At 42.6% G+C, this 22,180-nt stretch overlaps 1 protein-coding gene across 1 annotated transcript in view; it reads right to left on the bottom strand.

Moving 5' to 3' along the window:
• tub (TUB bipartite transcription factor) overlaps positions 1-20,605 on the bottom strand; it is a gene marked incomplete at both ends in the record, with an annotated part of 447,589 nt that extends 426,984 nt beyond the window's left edge. Inside the window, one exon of the mRNA XM_084307358.1 lies at positions 20,535-20,605. Within this exon, the coding sequence (XP_084163484.1) occupies positions 20,535-20,605 (71 nt within the window). The remainder of the gene's footprint in view (positions 1-20,534) is intronic.
• Positions 20,606-22,180: the final 1,575 nt, after the last annotated feature.

Below are 22,180 nucleotides of genomic sequence, written 5' to 3'. Positions count from 1 at the left end.
TATCATGTTAAAAAAATATATATATATGTTGGTGATATTGTGCAAAGATGAACTGTACCCCCATGTACAAAACAAAATAAGATGAATGAATAATAATTAAAAAAAAAGTGCTTAGTTTCTGGATGTTGGTTTGCTTCTTCTTGTTCGTCTTCCCGCTGTCTGCCATGTCATCTGTTTCAACTGCTCCATCATTGTCTCCAGTGCCTCGATTGGTTTGATGGGAAGGCCTCTTTTAGCCATGTCTTGTGTCGCCACCCTCGCCATCTCGTAGACCAGTGATTCCCAACCTGGGGTCCGCGGACCCCTGGGGGTCCGCCAGGGGGCGCAGGGGGTCCGCCAGACCACAGATGATTTGAGGTCTTTTTTTTTTGATTTTTTTGTTTTGATTTTTTTTTTTTTTTTTTATCATCAGAAGCATGAATAGTCTCTCCACTACAATAAAAAATAAAGATAAATAAATAAACATCTAGACATGATTTTTGAACGTTAACAGTAGGCTACCGGGTAGCCGCTAAAACGCGAATCAGTTGACTGTATCACTTTCTGTAGCTAGCCTAGCACGCTAGTTAACTTTCTCGGCTCGTCTGCAGTCAGCCGCCAGAGGCGAAAATGTGTGATAAACGAAAAGGAGATGACGGCAGCTCATCTGCAAAAAAAGTTAGGACCTACAGCAATCGCGAAAATTACATCACCATGGGCTTCACTGAGGGACCAGACAAACGACCTGAGTGTGTGATTTGTGGAGAAAAGTTGGCAAACTCGAGCCTGAAGCCCAGCAAGCTGAAGAGACATCAGGCGTCTAAGCACCCAGAAACCGTTGGGAAGGATCCAGACTTTTTTCGGAGGAAAGAACAGTCTCTCAAGGCGAACAAGCCTGTTGATGTTAGAGTAGCGTGGAGCAGGGGTGGCAGTGATTTACAGAAGGCTACCGAAGCCTCCTTTGAGTGTTCGCTTTTAATTGCAAAAGCAAAGAAACCGCACAATATTGGCGAGCAGCTCATCAAACCAGCCTGCATCAAAATGGTTTAGAAACTGTGCGGCCCACAGGTGGCGGATAAACTAAAATCAGTACCACTCTCGAACAATGTAGTGAAAGACCGAATTGATAAGATGTCAAGTGATTGCGAGCAGCAGCTGTCAGAAAAGCTTAGAAAGGGTCCATTTGCGATAGAACTTGATGAAACTACAACTGTCGCAGACGAGGCTGTGCTCATCGTTTATGTGCAATATATTGAAAATGAGGATCTGAAGCAGGACATTCTCATGTCAGTCAACCTTACTACCACCACTCGAGGTTAAGGCTGAGCCCGAACCCTGTTTTTAGGGTTCGAACGTTCGCCAGGTTTATCGAACGAACGTTCGAACGTTCGTTTTTTTTAATTTTTTAATAAAAAAAAATTTTAATAATTTTTTTTTTCATTTTTTTTTAATAATAATTTTTTTTTTTATTGTATTATTATAGATCCTACGGAGGGCGGCATTGCATAGTCTATTGGTGAAAAACATGTTGTTTACAGTGGTGGCTGTTCATGTAAACATGTAATTAAACAAAGCACTCAGAAGAAAATAAACAAGCTACTGAATCAAAGTATGATAAACAATAGCCCTTGCAGTCACGTAAGGGGCTAGATAAACAAATGCATTCGTTTTGTGGCATTAGCGTTATATAGTTAGTGTTACAACTTACACGTAACAGGTATTCACTCTTGGTCGACGGGGAGGGGAGCCGGGAGGAGAGGCGCACGCCTCGGCTCAACAGACCCGTCCACCGTCTACCTCGGACGGGTCTGTCCACCGTGCGCCTGCTGTTGTTTCCAACGCAACCACCTCCCGCCATGAAGCTCGCGCGACCGTGGCCGAAAAAGGATGGTATTCATTAATGATCCTAATCTGCAGGTTCACCTACGGAAACCTTGTTACCGATTACTTCCTCGGCGGGGAGCTAACTACGGCTCCCCGGTAAGTCTGTTGAGGCTTGCCGATTGGTGGTAACAGCAGAGGCGGGTGCAAGCGGTGTGACGTAATTGGCAGAATCGCCTGTCAATCAAAATAGAGCTCTGGTTGAGAAATAGTATCCCGCTGCAGCCCGGCAGACCATACTGGTTGAGCCGAGCGCCTCGCATTCACATCACCTCAACCCCGTGCGCATCCTTTATTTTTTTTTCACCGAACGTTCGAACCTATTAATTAAAGTCCGAATGTCAGCGTAACGAACGAACGTTCGAACGTTCGAACGTTCGGGCTCAGCCTTACTCGAGGTGAGGATATTTTTACTGCAGTGGATTCTTACTTCATTCAACATAAATGCAAACCGTTCACCATTAGGGCCTGATTTGAGAGGATGAATACAGGATTTGAATATTGGCAACAATTTTGAAATACATATGGTGCAAGATTAGATTTGTTGATTGAAGGCACAAGTCAAAGAAGCATAGTGGGTCTAATTATGATGCATATGCCTGTGTATAAGCAGTTTGTTATTAAAATGAAAAAAAAAAGGTATTAAACCCAGCTAGGACAGATTCTCTCTGCTACTGATTGGAATTTCCTGTCTCATATTTAGTTTAATTTGTTGCATTGATTTGTTCCATAAATGCAAACCGTTCACCATTAGGGACTGATTTGAGAGGATGAATACAGGATTTGAATATTGGCCAAACATTTTGAAATGCATATGGTGCAAGATGAGATTTGTTGATTGAAGGCACAAGTTAAAGAAGCATAGTGGGTCTAATTGTGATGCATATGCCTGTGTATAAGCAGTTTGTTATTAAAATGACAAAAAAAAGGTATTAAACCCAGCTAGGACAGATTATCTCTGCTACTGATTGGAATTTCCTGTCTCATATTTAGTTTAATTTGTTGCATTGATTTGTTCCATAAATGCAAACCGTTCACCATTAGGGCCTGATTTGAGAGGATGAATACAGCATTTGAATATTGGCCAAACATTTTGAAATGCATATGGTGCAAGATGAGATTTGTTGATTGAAGGCACAAGTCAAAGAAGCATAGTGGGTCTAATTGTGATGCATATGCCTGTGTATAAGCAGTTTGTTATTAAAATGAAAAAAAAAAGTATTTTATGGTATCTTATTAGGAGGGGGTCCGCGAATTTCATCAGAGATGTTTGGGGGTCCCTGGGGGGAAAAAGGTTGGGAACCACTGTCGTAGACCATGGTTTCCTTGTCGTATTTCACTCTCAATCGGACTGGGAATATCGTTTGGAAGTAGATGTCTTGGTCCTTCAGGATCCTCCTCACCTCTGTGTATTATTTTCATTTTTGGAGAATGCGTGGCGCATAGTCGTTGTCTAGATTTACTCGCATCCCCTGCCAGGTTAATCCTTTCTTTTGCCATGCCATCCTCAGTGTTGTTTCTTTGGTTCTGGAGCTGAGAAATTTGACCAGAATTTATCTTGGGTGGGCATCTGCTGTGGGCCAGTGGCCCGGTGGGCTCTTTCTATCTGTAGATTTGTTGTTTCGAGACTCTCTCATAGTAGCTTTTCCACAAACACAATCATGGACAGGGAGTCCTTTTCTGCCCCCTCGTGGATACCTATATCCGGATATTATCTCGCCTAGTGTGGCCCTCGAGGTCTGTTAGCTTGTCCTCCATTCTAGCTTGTAGCTTTAGCATCTCCGCCATGATATCATCCGAGTTCTGAATACTCTCTTCTGTTTGCATAATTCGCCCCCTCTACCACGTCCAGTCTTGTGTTCGTTTTCTTTAATTCCTCTTTGATATCGTCGAGTTGTTTCTTGTTTTCTCTTCTTAATCTCTCAGTTCTTTCTTCTTTGAGTATCATACCCCAGTCTGCTGTGTCATCCTTGTTGCTATCATAGGTATCCTTAGCCGGGGAGCAGCTTCGACTTCGTTCGTTTTCATTTTGCGACTTTTGCTGTGCTTGTTTCTTTTCTCTTTTCCTATCGGTCATTTCTGCCTCTTTGATATCGTTGAGTTGTTTCTTATTGTCTCTTCTTAAGTCACTCAGTTCTTTGAGTATCATACCCCGGACTGCTGCGTCATCCTCATTGCTACCATAGCTAGCCTTAGCCGGGGAGCAGCATCGACTTTGTTAGTTTTTATTTTGCAACTTTTGCTGTGCTTGTTTCTTTTCTCTTTTCCTAGTGTTCATTCTGCCCTCTTTATTCAGTTTTTTAGCTTTTCTTTAGGATAAAAATTTCGCCGTTGAGGGACTTTTATTCAGTTTTTCAATGGGAGCTCTCTCTTCACACTGCCATCCTGTTTGTGTCTAAACCGGAAGTCGTTATATTTATATTCTGTGTGATTTTATATGCCTTTTTTTGCCTAACTCTGTATGTACACTCAACGTGACTGTAAATGAGGAAAACCTCCGTCGCCGTTCGAGTTTAAATAAAGGTTTGAAAAAGGTATTAAAAACATGACTATGTGGCTGAGTGGCGCAGCGGACTAAGCGCTCGTCACCAAAGCGAGAGACACTGGTATCGAATCCGGCTGTCAGTGTTGCCTCCGGCTTGGCCGGCCGTCATACTAGCTCAATTGGCAGAGTCAGCGGGAGGGAAGCCGGTGGGGTGGTATTCTGGTCGTTGTAAACAGCGACTCCTACAGGTCGGTCAGGGCGCCTGCACAGCGAGGGAGGGAGATGGTGAGGGTAGTGTGACCTCCCACATGTTACACCTCACCAATGAGAGTCCGCGCTGGCAGGTGAAAAGATGCTGCTGGCTGTCTCCTATGTCTCGGAGGAAGCATCTGATAGACTTCAGGGCTCCCTAGACCGAGCAACGACCAGGAAGGGGAGGGGGGAATTGGCATAACGACAAAAAAATTGGGATGGGAGAAAAACACAGAAAAACAGGAGGAGAAAAAGTGAAAAAAATGACTATATTTGATTATGAGCCTACATTGTTTTGATACAAAATGGGTAGAAGTATGGCCTATATGTATTTGAATTGACTGTATATGATGTTATGAACGTGGGAATGTGGTGAAAGACGGCACACTAATATAAGTCAGACGTGATTGGTCCTCTTGACATTTCGTCCAACCATACGGAAGATAATTACAATCAATGCCTTGTCTCTGAAAGAAATTATATGAAAACGTCATCTTGCCTCTGGCTTTGAATAGTATCTCATCTACCCACCTTGGCCGTCCGGCGCCAGGGCTGCTGTGTCTACAGAGTGGGTGCCAGGACTGCTGAACTAACACAATGTGGACGTACGCATGCTCCTCATTGGCCACAGCACAGCCCTGAGTTATGATGACAAACGTACTCTGAACCATCTGCTTTGTATCAGTTCCCAAATTCCACTTTGCCAAGAAATTGCAAAGGCGCATTGCATTAAAGGGTCGGACATAATGGAACATGGGTTTTTGCCAAGTCTTCGTATGACTGGCAGTCTGAAATCTTTCTTCTGTTGAGATTCAAATTATTTATTGCCTATATCTATTGTAATATATTATATAACTGATCGACTCACCTGCACCTTTGTTTACACTGTTTATCTTTCTCATATGTTTATATTCAGAGTTAATTATATTCAAGAATCAAGAGGTTTATTTGTCACATACATACCAGGGCATACAGTGAAATGCGGGTGGTCTTGCCCGCATTGATTGTGCAAAATACAATAATAAAATAGAATAAAATAGGCATCGAAAAAATAAAATAGATAAGACACAAGATATGCACGGTAAAAAAAAAGACATGCTAGGTTCCTGAGAAACCTGTTCTTATATACACTACTATGCAATATACAATTTACAATGTTAACTCTTATAATGTATCTAAACTATACAGTACCTCCTTCTTTTAAAGTGTTTCTAAAGATTCTATTTTTAAAGTGACATTTTGTTTAAAGTGATTTTTAAGAAGATATTGGGTCTCATTCCCGAAAAAATTTCAAAGATATATTCTGGAAGACTTATCTTGGAACCACTGAGACATAATCTATGACAAGTACACTCTGAGTCCTGAACGTGCTGGAGATATGTCTTAAGTGGCTGAAACGGTTGCAGAAATGATATGATCTGATATCTGCTTGGAGAATGGCATTCTGTCGTAAACTCCAAAGCGCGTTCCCGTTCAGCTCATTTGCATACAAAACACCGCCTCCATAGCTCCTTATAAGGCAACTGGTGACGCAGCTGTGTGAAATGGAATGGCGGAAGTGCTTTGCGAGCCGCGTGATTACGAAACCTAGCGTCAGTCAGTGCCAATCAGAGAGCGTCTCCGAGAAATGCGGCTAGGTTTCGTAATCACGCTTGCGCCCATCAAAACTAGATTAGATTAATGTATTGGCATCATATACAGCTCGCGGTACACACCTGCCGCAGCGCGCGCGCACACACAGACACACACGCGCACGCGCAGTACTGTATATGAATGAATGAATGACATATAATATATATAGCCTACGGCGGGCGTAATGAATGAACGCAGTATGGCTTATTATTCCACAATTAAGCCTATAGGCTACTGTTCATTCGTAGGCGCACACAACACTTGTTATGGAATATTAATGCAGTCTATTTCCACCGATTAGCTTTAGTTCTTATTTATTTATCCACTGTCATTTCAGTGTTGGTGTATAGGCTATATAGTGTATTTCAATATAAGTTTAATTGATTAATGATATATTCGAAGGAATGCAGGTTTATAGCTATATCAACCCCCTCCAATGTACAGTAAATGACCAAGTATGGTTTTGTCAATATTCCAATGTACAGTTTTGCTTGTACAGTGTAAGTCTATCCCCCACCCACCCCTACCCAACCTCCTCCAACAGTTTCTACGTCAAATGTACTCTCTTTTCTGGACTCTTTTTGTATCACAAACAGTACTGTATTTGCAAATCTGGTATGTCATAAATGTATAGATGTAGCAGTACTGTCTATCTGTGTCATGTGTGTCATATATGTTATGATGAATTGAAAATGGGGGACCCTGATGTAAACAAGACGAAATTCTTTCTCTGGTCTGCATCCCCTTATGTAATTGAGCTGTACTGTACTGTACCCATTCTGCAATCTGTTAATAAAGTTTTCAATCAATCAATCAAACAAAGGTCTGTTGACCTGCATTCTTTCAAATGTATATAATTAATCATTAAAACAGATGTGTAACAAATAGGGATGGGTACCGAATTCGGTACTTTTGAGGTACCGAACCGAAACACGTCGGTACTACCGAGTATCGAATCAAGTGAGAAACCAAAAAAAAAAAAAAAAAAAAAAAAAAATTAAATTTTTTTTTTTACTTTTTTTTTACTGAGGTAGGTAAATTAAATTTCTTGAGACTAAAGTACCGAAAAAAGGTACCGTTGGGTACCGGTATCGATTCACAGGTACCGGTACCGGTACCGGTATCGGTTCAAATGTGAAAAATACCCATCCCTAGTAACAAATAAGAAATACAAAGTAATTATTTGTCCAAAATAGCTGGTTCAGATATGGTTAATCCAGCTGCCCTGTGATCAGATGAATCCATATTATTTATTTTTCCGACATCAAATTCGTAATTTCTTATCGTACAAATATTGTCATATTTATTTTAATTATGATTAAGTAATTAATTCCAAGGAGGCCTGTAGCGTTGACGTGGAGGAATCACTATGAGAACACAGTCTGTCAAGTTAATAACATTTTAAATTAGTCAATCAATCATGAGATTTGATCGTGGGCTGAGAGAATATTTAAGTGTGCTCCTCAGCACTCTTAGATCTGCTCTCAAATAAGATCTCAGGAAAATTTGAGGACTCCCACTCTCAGCCCTAATATGTTTTAAATAGGCCGAAATCCGGCTAAGACGAAATATTTTGTCGTAACTTCGTTCGAGAATGAGACCCATTGCCTATATTTATGTCTTTCTACTATTACCCTGCCCATACCTGTACCTCCCCTACCCCCTCCCCCATGCTGCTATGACGCCCGAATTTCCCCAAGGGGATCAATAAAGGAATATCTTATTTTATCTATTATCTTTTTAGGTGCTAGGGAATAATGACTATGCACTCAACACTGCAGCACCCACGTCTCGGCACTGTTTGATGAACATTGTTACTCAGCTGAAAGAGTTGTACCCTTCCTGCTGACTTGTCGTACAGAACTTGTAAGTTGCTTTGGATAAAAGTGTCAGCTACTGTAAATGACTAAATGTAAATGTAATAACATAATATACTCCTTGCCGTTTGGCCTGGGGATTCTTCAGTTTAGCTAATTAAGACCCAGCCGACCCAGGTCCCTTCAGATTAAGATTCAAGAGGTTTATTTGTCACATACATACCAGGGCATACAGTGAAATGCGGGTGGTCATGCCTGCATCGATTGTGCAATAATACTAATAATAAAATAGACATAAAAAACAGGTAATAAGAAGACATAATATGTGCATGATAAAAATAGACATGCTAAATTCCTGAGAAGGCACTGGGTCCTATGTACACTACTATACAATATACAGTTTTAACTCTGTCATTATGCTATACTTACTATCTAAACTATACTATACAAGACTAAACTATACTATAAGATCCAGCGGCACAGACCCTTTCAAATTAAGACCCAGAAGACCCAGGTCCGTTCAGGTTCGGTAACATTTCCCCCGGTTTCTGACATCTCTGACATTTAAATGTAGCCACGTGAATTATACAAATTTTAGTAACACTTGAAATTAGGGATGTCCCGATTGCGTTTTTTTGCTCCCGATCCGATCCCGATCATGTGATTTTGAGTATCTGCCGATACCGATATTTCCCGATCCGATATTTCACATTAGTAACCAATTTTACGCATTTTTGTCAGAAACTGGCGAAACGAGACAAGCCCCTCTGTTGCCTCAATTGTCCCTCACATTACATTCACCCTGAGCCCCTGAGAATGTGCTTCATACGAGAAATATTCAAAGTTTCAATCTGTTTGCACATTCACAGTGTTCGACTTACGTAATGATTTGGTCCATTTTGGTCTGAAACGCCGACAATAATCCTCCGAATGTTGACGTTATCCAGGTGAACGTTAACTTCATTCAAGCAAGGCATTGCAATCAATACAGCTGTTTGGCAAAGCACCAGCCGCATCCCCCATTCCTTTGCTCGCTCTAGTCAACATAACGTGATATATTAGATTGCTCGTGTTGAACGCAGCTCTGTTCTTTCCTCCACGCGGAATGTCCGCCTTGCAAACATTGCAACTGGCTATTGGACTGGCTTCGGTTTCAATTTTAAAATGCTTCCAAACTTCTGACATTTTGTCTAGCTGCTCCGAGTCATCAGGTGGACCTGCCGGTGTTGCGGGAGCGACGTGTTGTGGGTCTGCTATTTTTGGCATATGTCACTGTCGTGTGACAGTCTACTCTAAATCAAAGGAAATGCATTTGTTTTGGCAAATTCTTCTGCTCTGTGCGACAATAAATAAATGAATGATGATATGTAATTTAAAACCAAAACTAAGTCCTCAGTATGAGTTTAAGATGTGAACATGGTCATGTTTGTTGAAAATAAAAATGTTTTACTCAAGATTTTTTTCCCCTGAGCTTCTGAAAATCATGTGATCTGCCCCCGATCCCGATCATGTGATTGGATCAGGACATCCCTACTTAAAATAGTTCTTTATTGCAGATTTCAATGAAATGACGCTTGCTTTTTCCATCCTGTTTTGCCAATGTGCTACTGTGGACTGGGGCAATGTGATACGTTGTGTGCGACTATTGCCACAAGGTGGCATACTAAGTGGCGTATTTAGGAAAATAAAGTAATCGTCCATGACCCTGTTCCGGATGGGTCAGAGGTCAAGGTCATTAGGTAGCTATGACAACTCTGCTACATCAGCATAGAGCTACGCTGCAAACAAATAGTGTGTTTATCTTTTTTCCCTCCGAGTGCCGGAACCTACTCCGACATACAACTGGACCATTCTTCATTTTGTAGCTCCATTCAGTTTGTTTGTTTATTCAGAACGTTGGTCCGGGTCTGTTTTTTCCCAAAAATAGATAGATTTAGTTTGGATTATGTATATTTCCGTGTCTTTTTGGGTCCGAACATGACCTTTTCGACCTGTGAAGACCTCTAAATGGAACACTAGTTCTTTTGGCTACCATTTTTCACCAGTGCATTTTGGGGATTCTCCCCTTCATTTAGCAATTATTTAGCTGACATTTAGTCATTTAGCTGATGCTTTTATCCAAAGTGACTTACAAGTTCTGTACAACAAACGCTCAAACACTTACGAAAAAGTATCCCGGTAGTATGATGGTTCAGGTTTGCCGTGGTACCAGCCATTGGTATGAATCGTTTATCATGGTACTACCATGGAAACGGTGATGTATCACCATGGTACCACTTTTGTACTTAAATAATACCACGGCATAGGCGGCTGGGTAGCGCAGCGGACTAAGCGCCTGCCTACCACCGCAGAGACACTGGTATCGAATCCAGCTGTCAGCGGTACCTCCGGCTTGGTCGGTCGTCCATACTAACCAATTGGCAGTGTTAGCGGGTGGGAAGCCGGCAGGGTGTGTATCCTGGTCGTTGTAAACAGCGACTCCTACAGGTCGGTCGGGGCACCTGCTCAGCGAGGGAGGGAACTGGGGGAAGTGGTGTGAGCCTCCCACGCGTTACGCTCCCCCAGTGAGAGTCCTTGCTGTCAGATGAGAAAGAAGTGGATGGCTGACTCCACATGTATCGGAGGGGACATGTGATAGTATCTATCAACCCTCCCTAGACCGGCAAGTGGGGGGCAAATGCGCACAACGACCAGGAAGGGGAGGGGGGAATTGGCATAACGACTAAATTGCGATGGGAGAAAAATACAGAAAATGGAGGAGAAAAAGTAGATCAAAAATAATAATAATACCACAGCATAATCCATGAGATGGGAATGCAGAGAGAACGAATGCTATAGTCCAGAGCTGCCCAAAGTGAGGTCGGTGGGTTCAGAAAAGTGTAAAACATTCCGTATTTGATCTATTTTGATTAAATCTAAAGTGCATATATTATGTATATTTTCAACAATTTCATACAGCGTCCTTGAATCTGTGGGAAAAAAAATTTCTTCCAAAGAAACTATGTAAATGTAATTTTAATTATTTATTTGCGAGCGCCCCTTTCCTCCTTTGTATTGATGGGTCTTGGTGGGTATAGCAACACACCAATCAATTTGTAATTAATTAGTTGCTTCCCTGCCTAGCTGCCCCACACCCAAGAGTGAAAACCCAGTGCACCCAGTGAACCCAGCTTGGAGCCAGTGTGACCGACCATCCGATTGACATTGCCATCCTTAGGACAACTTAGGCCTACCAGGGAGAGAAATGGCTCATTACAAGGTGTATCGATAAGCAACTTCATCATATACAACATGAGAAACTATTTACATTAGTTACATTTGTGAATAAACAATGTATAATAGGATTATATTTGGCCCATGGCTCATGTTAAATCCATCATATGAAGTTATGGGATGATATTTCTTGACTATTTCTTCTTTTTTTCATGTTATTGTAAGTATAAATATGTGCAATTGACAGGCTGTTTTATTTATTGCTTTGAGTAAGAGGCAGGCAACATGCTCTGAATGTGCAAATTGAGAGGTCAGGTGCATTGATTATGAAATACTTGGAATTGTGCATTACCTTGAACGGAACAAATAAAAATGAAATGTCAAAACACTTGGACACCACTGCTATAGTCTAAGACCTAACAAAAAATTGTTTGGTTCCGGTTGCCGACCGACCCTGCCGATTTAGGTGCGACCCAATTTATTTTATGAGTAAAGAAAAAAAAGTAAAAAAAAAAAAAAAATTAAAAAAAAAATATATATATATATATATATATATATTTTAGCAATAAAGTTTAGTTAAATCTTAGTCAAAAAGTGCATTCCATGTCAATAATGAGAATATACTGTATAAAAAGCAAGTATTTCACAAACAAATAAATTCCCTATCCATAGTCGCTGTGGAAAAAATTTAAAATAAGAAAAATTCCCTACCTGGCCTTAACGCCTGTTCCTTAATGTCAAGCAAGCAGTGCAAGAATGCGGAAGCATTCTACCGTAGTGGCGTGCGGTAATGCGCCTTTCATTTTCCTTCGCCCAGCGCCCAGGTGCGTGCACCGGCGGCGGCGGCGTGCTCGCTCAGGTGCGTGCGTGCGCCGGCGTGCTCGCGCGAGGTGCCCGCGCATGCGCATGAGATCCCGCCTTGGTTCGACACGAGCGGAGCTCAATATATATAAGTCACCGCCCCTTATTCAGTATCCAGAAATAGCTCAATTGGCAAGACTGCATGGCTGTGGATCCTACGGCTCGTTTGCTGGCGAGTTTGAATCCCATCAAATTTTTTTTTTTAACGTGATTTTTTTTAACGTGTATTCTTTCGCCGGTTAAGGTTAGGCATGGTTAAGGTTAAGGTTAAGGTTAGGCATTGTTTCGGAGTTGGTTAAGGTTAGAACGGTTAAGTTTAGGCGCTGTTAAGGAGCTGGTTAAGGTTAGAGTTTGTCAAAGAGAATGGCAATATTCTTTCTATGGTTAAGGTTAGGCATGGTTAAGGTTAAGGTTAAGGTTAGGCATTGTTTCGGAGTTGGTTAAGGTTAGAACGGTTAAGTTTAGGCGCTGTTAAGGAGCTGGTTAAGGTTAGAGTTTGTCAAAGAGAATGGCAATAGACAGCCTATTTCCGCGCGACAGCTCCCAAAGCGGGCCTGAAAAGAAAGGCGCTTTACCGTAGTGGCGTGCGGTGACGAATGCTTCCGCATTTTTGCACTGCTTGCTTGTCATTATGCTACACGCGGCCTTAACTGACAACCAACAGGAACAAAACAATTTTTTCTTTTAGGCCTAAGAGGTGATCAAGGAAATTGGCTCCAAAGATGATGAAAAGAAGCCAGACTTTGTGGAGATAGTGACATGGAGTGATATGATGGTGATAACACTCCTCTGATATTATGTAGTGCTTCCATTACCATGCTTTGGGCTTCAGGGCTTCATTAGTAAACTATCAGCGAATAATGAATGTTCAGGCAGTTTCAATGCGGTGGTAAAATGTGGTCGATAGGTTTTCTGAACGATTTCAACTAAATGTCCTTGTCTGAGAAGAACCGGTTTTCAAAGCGAACGTCGGATTATTATTTCTACAAGCTCATTTTGCCATTTTTGGAGTGGTAAAAAAAGAAAAACCAAAAACAAAACAAAGAGGAAGCGTTTGAATAGTGATTTTGACATGGATCACCTTGGCAGCGAATGAAGCGTCGCAGCGGGGAAGCCTTTGGGTCAGCCCCCGTCTTAATAAGCTTGATGGCGTCAAAGTTCAAACAACATTCTATGAGACCGTTAATCAACTTAAAACCCGTCGTCAACGGCGCAGTTCCTGTCAACATGACAGATTAGAGTGCCTATTTTCTGGATACCAGACGTGGGTCAGATTGTTTCATGCTGTAAAGATAATAGCATGTGTTTGACAGAAAACACCACTGATATAGGAAGGGAAACATGCTGTAGAATAATACCGCACACGTGTGTACACACACACACACACACACTCATGCATGTCCATCCCCCCTGTCCCCCACTTTCATTGTTGTATTATTGCAGCATGCTAAGAGAAATCTAAAACACCAGCGGCTCTGGCTGCATCCTCTTGGGATGCCATCGTTGCAGAATACCAATTACACTGTCAGAGCAAACACACACAGTATGTAGGCTATTGCTGACAGGCTAAACCTCAGCCACGAATATGAAATCAATAGATAACAACGGTTTCATACTGTAAGGCCGTCCAACTGTTATACTGTAGATTCGCTGGCTGAGGATGGCTGAGAGGAGCTACAGTAAGTGGCTCATTCTATGGTCCATATAGTATGAGCATCTCGTTCACATAGGGGATATACAGGGGGGGGGGGCACGGTGTGGTCTATACCCACAGCTTATCTGTGTATTACAATGTGGAATCATTTCACTGTCTATGTAGGTCTACACATAACACAAAGGCAGAGGCATGTTTTACAGTGTATCCTGGAACCCAGAACGACAGGTTATGTATATAACCTAGTTATATGAGTACTGGCTAAGCGTCCCGCTCTAAGCGTCCCGCCATACCGAGATATACCTCATCTCATGTACCTACTGTACACCATCAACGAAAAACAAATACACCCACCACCTGCCAGGCCCCGCCCCTATAGAGGCGTACTATAAAGTACTAGGCGTGGTCACCACTCACTCTTCCTCGTAAAAAACCCGTTTCCAGGAAAAGATTCCCCAAGGGAACTCAGGGCCGCTTAAGAGCGGGACGCTTAGCCAGTACTCATATAACTAGGTTATATACATAACCTGTCGTTATACTATCGTACTTGGCCATCACGTCCCGCTCTTAAGCCATACCGAGATATGGGGTAGAGTGGACGCGAGGCCCGACAGATGCACCCCCTGAGGACCCGTAAGCCCACATCAAGGGGTTGGGGAGTCCCGTCACCCCATCCTTCCTAATGAAGGGGGGGGCGCAGTCAACTCCACCCAAGTGCGAGCAAGAGGGAACTAGAACCCTTTGAACACACAGCACAGGCAGAACCACGTGTGACCCAACACACTGTGGCCCATACCCACACACCCCTGCTACCCTACCAAAGGACGGGAAGCAGGAGAGGCCACAGACCCCAGAACCGCCTGGGAGACAGAACCCCCGGGCATGTCCATGAGGTAAAACCTTACAAAGGGGCCCGGAGAGGACCATGAAGCTGCAGCACAGATGTCCTCCACCGAGGCCCCACCCAGCAGAGCGGCAGAGGCTGCCACCCCACGAGTGGAGTGCGCCCTGACGCCCCCAGGGGGATCCAGCCCGGCCAACGTGTAGCAGAGGGCAATGCCCTCGCACAACCAATGGGACAGGCGCTGTTTCGATAGTGCCTTACCGGCACGAGAACCACCGTGACAGACAAAAAGCTGATCGGTAACCCTGAGGTCCTGAGTACGGCTGAGGTAAATTCCCAAAGCACGGACCGGACATGACAGGTCTTTCACTCAGAAAGTCCAGTACCCAGGCGCTCAGGGCGGAGCTCAGACCCAGCTCGATCAGCTTGTCCACCAGTCTGGTGGGGACTATGGTGTTGAACGCTGAGCTGTAGTCAATGAACAATAGTCTCACATAGCCCCCCTTCTGGCGGTCAAGGTGAGAGAGGGTGCTGTGCAGTACCTGGGAGACCGCGTCGTCAGTGGACCTGTTTGTCCTGTATGCAAATTGCATAGGGTCCATATCACTGGGGAGGGAGGCACAAATGTGCTCCTTGACCAGCCTCTCGAAACATTTCATGGCCACAGAGGTGAGTGCCACCGGTCTGTAGTCATTGAGACATGTTGGGGAGGGTTTCTTCGGTACAGGGATGATGGTAGACATCTTGAAGCAGGCAGGGACCACTGACTCCGCCAGGGATCGATTAAATATGGCGGTGAACACAGGGGCTAGCTGGTTGGCACAGGACTTAAGTATGCGTCCTGTTATACCATCTGGGCCAGCCGCTTTTATGGTGTTCACCTGCATAAATGCTCTTCTCACACTGTGTTCCGACAACGAGAGAGCGTCCCCACCCCCCCGCGGTTGCCCCCCCCCCCCTCCACAACAGCCGGCGCGCCAGTGACGTCACTAGCCGTTGAGCTAGCGGCGCCACTGTCTACACCAAACCGAACGTAGAAAGAGTTGAGTTTGTCCGCGAGAGAGGCGCCGTCGCTCCCCATTGAGGGGGCGCTGACTTTGTATTGTCCTCAGTCCCCGCCATAAGCCTCTTGTGTCGTTTTGTGCCATTTGTGCCATTAGTGTGGTAGTGCTGTAGTGTGGTAGTGAAAGGTTAACCTTCTGTAGTGTGGTAGTGAAAGGGTTAACTAGTAGATGGTTACTTTTTCACTACCACACTACAGAAGGTTAACCTTTCACTACCACAACCGTCTGTAGTGTGGTAGTGAAAGGTTAACCTTCTGTGGTGTGGTAGTGATTGATTGATTGAAAACTGTAACAGATTGCAGAACGGGTACAGTACAGTACAGCTCAAAACATACAATTGTTAAGGGGATGCAGACCAGAGAAAGACTTTCGTCTTGTTTACATCAGGGTCCCCCATTTTCAATTCATCATAACATATATGACATACAGATAGACAGTACTGCTACATCTATACATTTATGACATACCAGATTTGCAAATACAGTACTGTTTGTGATACGAAAAGAGTCCAGAAAAGAGAGTATATACATTTGACGTAGAAACTGTACATTGGAGGAGGTTGGGTAGGTGGGGGGGGGTGGGGGGGACTGTACATTGGAGGTGGTTGGGTGGGTGGGGTGGGGGGGAGGTTGGGTAGGAGGGGTGGGTGGGGGACACTGTACAACTGAACAAGCAAAACTGTACATTGGAATATTGACAAGACCATACTTGGTAATTTACTGTACATTGGGGGGGGGGTTGTGTTAGGACATTTACAGGGGCCAGTTTCGAATTGCAGTCTCCCCCGTAGGTGTTTTTTGAGAGTGTTTTTGAAAGTGGGTAGTGATTCACATTCCTTTACAGCTTTGGGTAGGGCGTTCCACATTGATGTGGCATAATTGCGAAACGTGTTTAGTCCCTTGTTTGAGCCGAATCTGGGTTTAACATGATTTGTGGAGCTCCCTCTGGTGTTGTGATCGTGGTATTCACTGACCTGTGGGAAGTATTTTGACATGTACATGGGTACCTTGTAGGGCTGGGCGATATGGCCTAAATATGATATCACGATATTTTCTGACCTTTCGGCGATACACGATACACATCACGATGTTTTTCCTTTTTTCCCCAAACAATTCATTATGAGGCTTACCGAGACAGTATTTGAGTTTGCAAGCGAACATTAAAGACAAAAGACTCATGCATTTAGCATTTTTATATTATATATTAGATTTAGATTATTGGATTCTTAGATTATATATTTAGCATTTTAGCCTTTCGTTTTTTTATATTACAGTATATATTAGATTAGATTTAGATTATTAGATTACATATTGTAACTATTTATTTATTTACATGTATGTATACATTTATTATTTGAACGGATTAAGGCTATATCTGTACTTGATGTTTGTTTGTTGTGTTGCATACTTGAAATAAACTTCAATCAAATCAAACCCCCCTCTTAAAAACAAAAACCTGTGTTTAACCTAGCCATCTATAAAACATCATGCTAAAACTGTGAAACAAATGTCCTACTCCCCTAAAGAAAGAAATACATAGCAAACATGACTCAGTTATCCAATAGTGCTGCTGCTTTTTATTTTGTTAAAATCTTTTAGTTAAGACTAAAAGACTACAATATATATGACTACAAGGGCCAGAAGCCGACTTCATGACGGCTTCCTGTCCTCGCATTCCATTTCCGGTTTTCCGGTTAACGTTACATTTTCAACAACAGATTGCTGCTAATTAAACACTTCATGAAAACGGAGTAACGTTAACGTTATGTCGAGTTCAAACGTGTAGTGTAGTATGAACTCCACATAACGTTAACATTACTCCGTGTCCACTGTTGCGTCGCAGATGGATGGTACACTCTGTTAGCTCCGTAGCTAATCCGCTCATAGACTAACTTACCGATAGCAGTACCATTAACGTCGGAGCTTACTCCTGGGTTTCAGGGGGCATCCCTAGCACCGAGCCACCGCCTCTCTGTCTCTGGCTAGGTGTGTGCGCTTGCGTGCGTGTATGTGCGTGTAGATGACGTAATTTGGGCAAGTGTGTGTGTGACTGACTTTTTTTTTCTGCGAGAGGGAGAGGCGAGAGGGAGAGGAAAGCATTTAGCACTGCGCTTGTAAGTCTCATCTCAGCCGCGGCGGCCTCTAACGCGAGGGCAAAACATCACGATATCCACGATACGTTTAAAAAGTGTATTGTTAATTAACTGTACCCGATATTTATAAAATATCGTCATATCGCCCAGCCCTAGTACCTTGGTCGTGTAGTGTATCTTGTAGACCAGGCCCATTGCAAGTTGCTGTACTCTGTCGTCTACTCTAAGCCATCCTAGGTTGTCAAAGTGGGCAGGGGTTTGGTGGGTTCTAGGAGTAAGGTCAAGCAGTAGTCTGACCAGTTTGTTTTGAGATGTTTGTAATTTTGTTTTTAGCGCCTTTGAGGTGCTTTGGTACCATGCGGTGCAAGCATAGTCGTAGTACCCTTGAATGAGTGCTCCTGCCAGAGTCTTCAGGGTATTCTTGTTTACCAGTGAGGAGATCCGGTACAAGAATCGTGTTCGTTGGTTGACTTTTTTTATTACATTGGATGCCATTTTGTCACAGGAAAGATTTGCCTCTAGGATGGAACCCAGGTAGGTAATATCTTCTTTCCTTGTGACAATATTGTCACCCCTTCTTTCCTTGTGACAATATTGTCACCCACTGTAACTGAGAAGCCGTCGGTCTTGCTGAGTTTGTTATTTGAACCGAAGAGAATGGACTCTGTTTTGCCCATGTGTAATGATAGTTTGTTATCAGCAAGCCATATGCAGATTTTGCCTAGTTCTGAGCTGAGGGTTTTTTCAACCTGTAACTTGTTCTTGTCAGAGACCAGCAGGGCTGAGTCGTCCGCAAACAGGAACAAGTTGCAGTCACAAGCTGACGACATGTAATTTGCATAAATTAGGAACAGTAGCGGACCTAGTATGCTTCCTTGTGGAACACCACAGCTCACTGTGAGGGGGGGGGGGATAGGGTACCGTTTACCTCCACCATCTGCTCTCTCCCCTCCAGGTAGGATTGCATCCAGCTCACTGATAGACTATCAAAACCAATTGCTTTTAGCTTGTCAATCAGAATGGTGTGATTGACAGTGTCGAAGGCCTTTTGTAAGTCCAGCATGACCATGCCGCAGTATTTGCCCGCGTCCACCTCTTGTTTGATGTGGTCGTTTAAATAGAGAAGGCATGTGTCAGTGGAGTGGGATGTTCTGAAGCCAGATTGGAATTCGTAGATTAGATTTTTTTTCCGCAAGGTATTTTTCGACCTGTTCGTATACAATTTTTTCCATGACTTTCGAGATGGAGGTAAGGATAGAAACAGGGCGGTAGTTGCCAGGGTCTAATTTACTGCCTTTTTTGTGCAGGGGTGTTACTCTCGCAATTTTGAAGTCCTTGGGGACGTGTCCCTGTTTTATGGAGAGGTTTATTATGTGTGTGATGACTGGGGTGATGGCGGCTGCTGAGTCTCTGAGGAATTTGGAGGGGATGTTGTCATGGCCAGTGGCCTTGTTAGGTTGGAGGGCACTCAGTTTTTTGAGTACCTCATCTGTTGTTACCATTTCCAGTTTGAAGTCGTCTTTGTGGACCCCTAGGTTCTTGTAGTATGCTACTATGTGTTCTACCCCATACTGCCCTAGGGTAGTTTGTTTACCAGTGTTGTGGCTAGGGTTGTGAAAGGGTTAACATTCTGTAGTGTCGACGTAGTGAAAGAGTTAACCTTCTGTAGTGTGGTTGTGAAAGGGTTAACCCTTTGTCGTGTGGCAGTGAAACCTTCTGTATTGTCGCAGTGAAAGGGTTAACCCTTTGGTAGTGTGGTAGTGAAAGGGTTAACTACTAGTCGATGGTTACTTTAGCCAACTACCCACAGATGGGACAGTGTTGGTAAATAATAATAATAATAATAATAATAATAATAATAATAATAATAATAATAATAATAATAATAATAATAATAATAATAATAATAATTCATTTAATTTATAGAGCGCTTCTCAGTACTGTAGAGTGAAGATCATCCCAGTATATTATTATATATATACATGGGATGACCAATTGTATATGATTTGATTTTACAGATGTTGGCCAATTGATCTGCAGTGCACACGGAGTGGTGGTCATACTGTAAAGAGAGCAGAGCACTATGCTGGTATGTTTTAGCCTTTCAATTTAATGCAAGATCTTGCTCCAGTTGTTTTAGCCTCAAAATTAGTTTTTTAGGGTCCCTAAATGATTAAGGGTGGACCTGTCACATGAGATTTGTGTTTACTTTGTCTATAGCCTAAGTTTGATTTTTAAATGCTTGCAGATAACCCCCCACCCCCAATACAAATAAATAAATAAATGATAATAAAGTGTGTGTTGCTGTGCATAAAATGTGCACTATATTGCACCCTGGGCCATGACTGCAGTTCAAATATCATTGTTCAGAAATGCACAATAACGCGACGATTCTAGCCTTTTCCAGTTTGGAGAGAAAACTGTGGATAAATCAAACAACTATAGGCTTACTGTACAGTATGTTCGGTTCTTTATTCAATTAACCAGTAAACTGACAACCCACGAGTATCTGAGCACCAACGCACATGCATACCCGTGAACAGATTGCAAGCAGGGGAACCGCTATACAGTAGAATCAAAACCCTACTGGGTGCACAGACAGACACTCACACAATCCAACCCACCTCACAACTATTACACAGCGGGTTGCCAAGACTACTGTAGCCTCTACAGCCAAACCACTGTTACACTTCTAAGAACAATTACGTTTTGTCATTCGTTATAATTAATGTCCATGTAGTTTGACCATAGCGCACTTACCTGCTGTCATAACTCCATCTACTGTACGACATGCTCATAGTCCTGTTGCTGCTGCTGCCGACCCCGTCCATCACTCGCAGCAGGCTGTTATGGATTCGACGAGACGGCGAAACTAATCTTACTTTCGGTCTTCTCTGCGTTATGATCGCGGGCTGTTTGTTTGCCGTGTTTGATATAGTGGTGAAGTGTGTTGGAATCGCCTTCACTGAACGATCGTAGAGAGAGAGAGAGAGAGAGAGAGAGAGAGAGAGAGAGAGAGAGAGAGAGAGAGAGAGAGAGAGAGAGAGAGAGAGAGAGAGAGAGAGAGAGAGAGAGAGAGAGAGAGAGAGAGAGAGAGAGAGAGAGAGAGAGAGAGAGAGAGAGAGAGAGAGAGAGAGAGAGAGAGAGAGAGAGAGAGAGAGAGAGACAGCAGGCTATCACGTATTATGGGCTGTACCATTATGGAGTGGAGAGGGTAGCTCTGTCAATTGATTGATTGATTGATTGATTGATTGATTGATTGATTGAAAACTTTATTAACAGATTGCAGGATGGGTACAGTACAGCTCAATACATACAATTGTTAAGGGGATGCATTGCAGACCAGAGAAATACTTTCGTCTTGTTTACATCAGGGTCCCCCATTTTCAATTCATCATAACATATTCATACATGACATACAGATAGACAGTGTACATCTATATATTTATGACATACCAGATTTGCAAATACAGTAGTTTGTGATACAAAAAGGGTGGGTGGGTGGGGGACACTGTACACTGTACATTGGAATATTGACAAAGCCATACTTGGTCATTTACTGTACACTACATCAAGTCATGGGCTTTAGTGGTGTTGATTGAATAATAGTATTATTCACACAATCACTTGTTGTGATTAGCATTCAAAATCCTTTGCATCTATTGGCTAAGTGGCTATCAAAAAAATCAATCACAGTGCATAGAGCAGCTGAGCGATCGATCCATTTGATGGTTCGCCTTGTCATGATTAACAACATTGACCTCGTTCACCTCTTGCATAGTCTTAAAAAAAATATTGATATAGTTATCTGGGTAAAAAAAAACAACAACGTGTTAAATCGCCATTTCTTAATTTGTTCGTTCGTGACATATTGTCAAACACTGAACACACCTCCATAGTGATATTCTACTAGCACTACCGTTGAATGATGTAATTTGGATTGATAAAGTTATTCCACACACAAAAAAAACATCCTATTGATCTGCCAATTTTGTGCTCATTTTATGCCTGTCTTCTTTTGCTGCTGTGAAGCACTTTGAGCTACAATTCTTGTATGAAAGTTGCTATACAAATAAAGTTTATTATTATTATTATTTTCAACGGATGCTGAGGTGAAGAATGAGGTTAAAATTAAGTTTTTCATCTTTATTTTGAGGGTGCTTACATCCATATTGGGTGAACCATGTAGGAATTGTATCCCTTTTTATACACAGTCCACCCATTTTAGGGGACCAAATATATAGTAATTGTACAAACATAAACTTAAATAAAGTTATCATATTTAAAGGATAAGGCCAGTGTAATATTTTATTTTCTTATTGTCAACATAGCCTACGATCCTAATCCCCTTTATAATAATAATAATAATTCATTTATTTTGTAAAGCGCTTTTCTTTTTTTTTAAA

The sequence above is a fragment of the Notolepis coatsorum genome (genome assembly GCF_963971535.1).
Source record: "Notolepis coatsorum genome assembly, chromosome: 2".
NCBI lineage: Eukaryota > Metazoa > Chordata > Actinopteri > Aulopiformes > Paralepididae > Notolepis > Notolepis coatsorum.
Note: the sequence above shows the minus strand (reverse complement) of the source record. Positions and strands in the feature narration are given on the sequence as shown.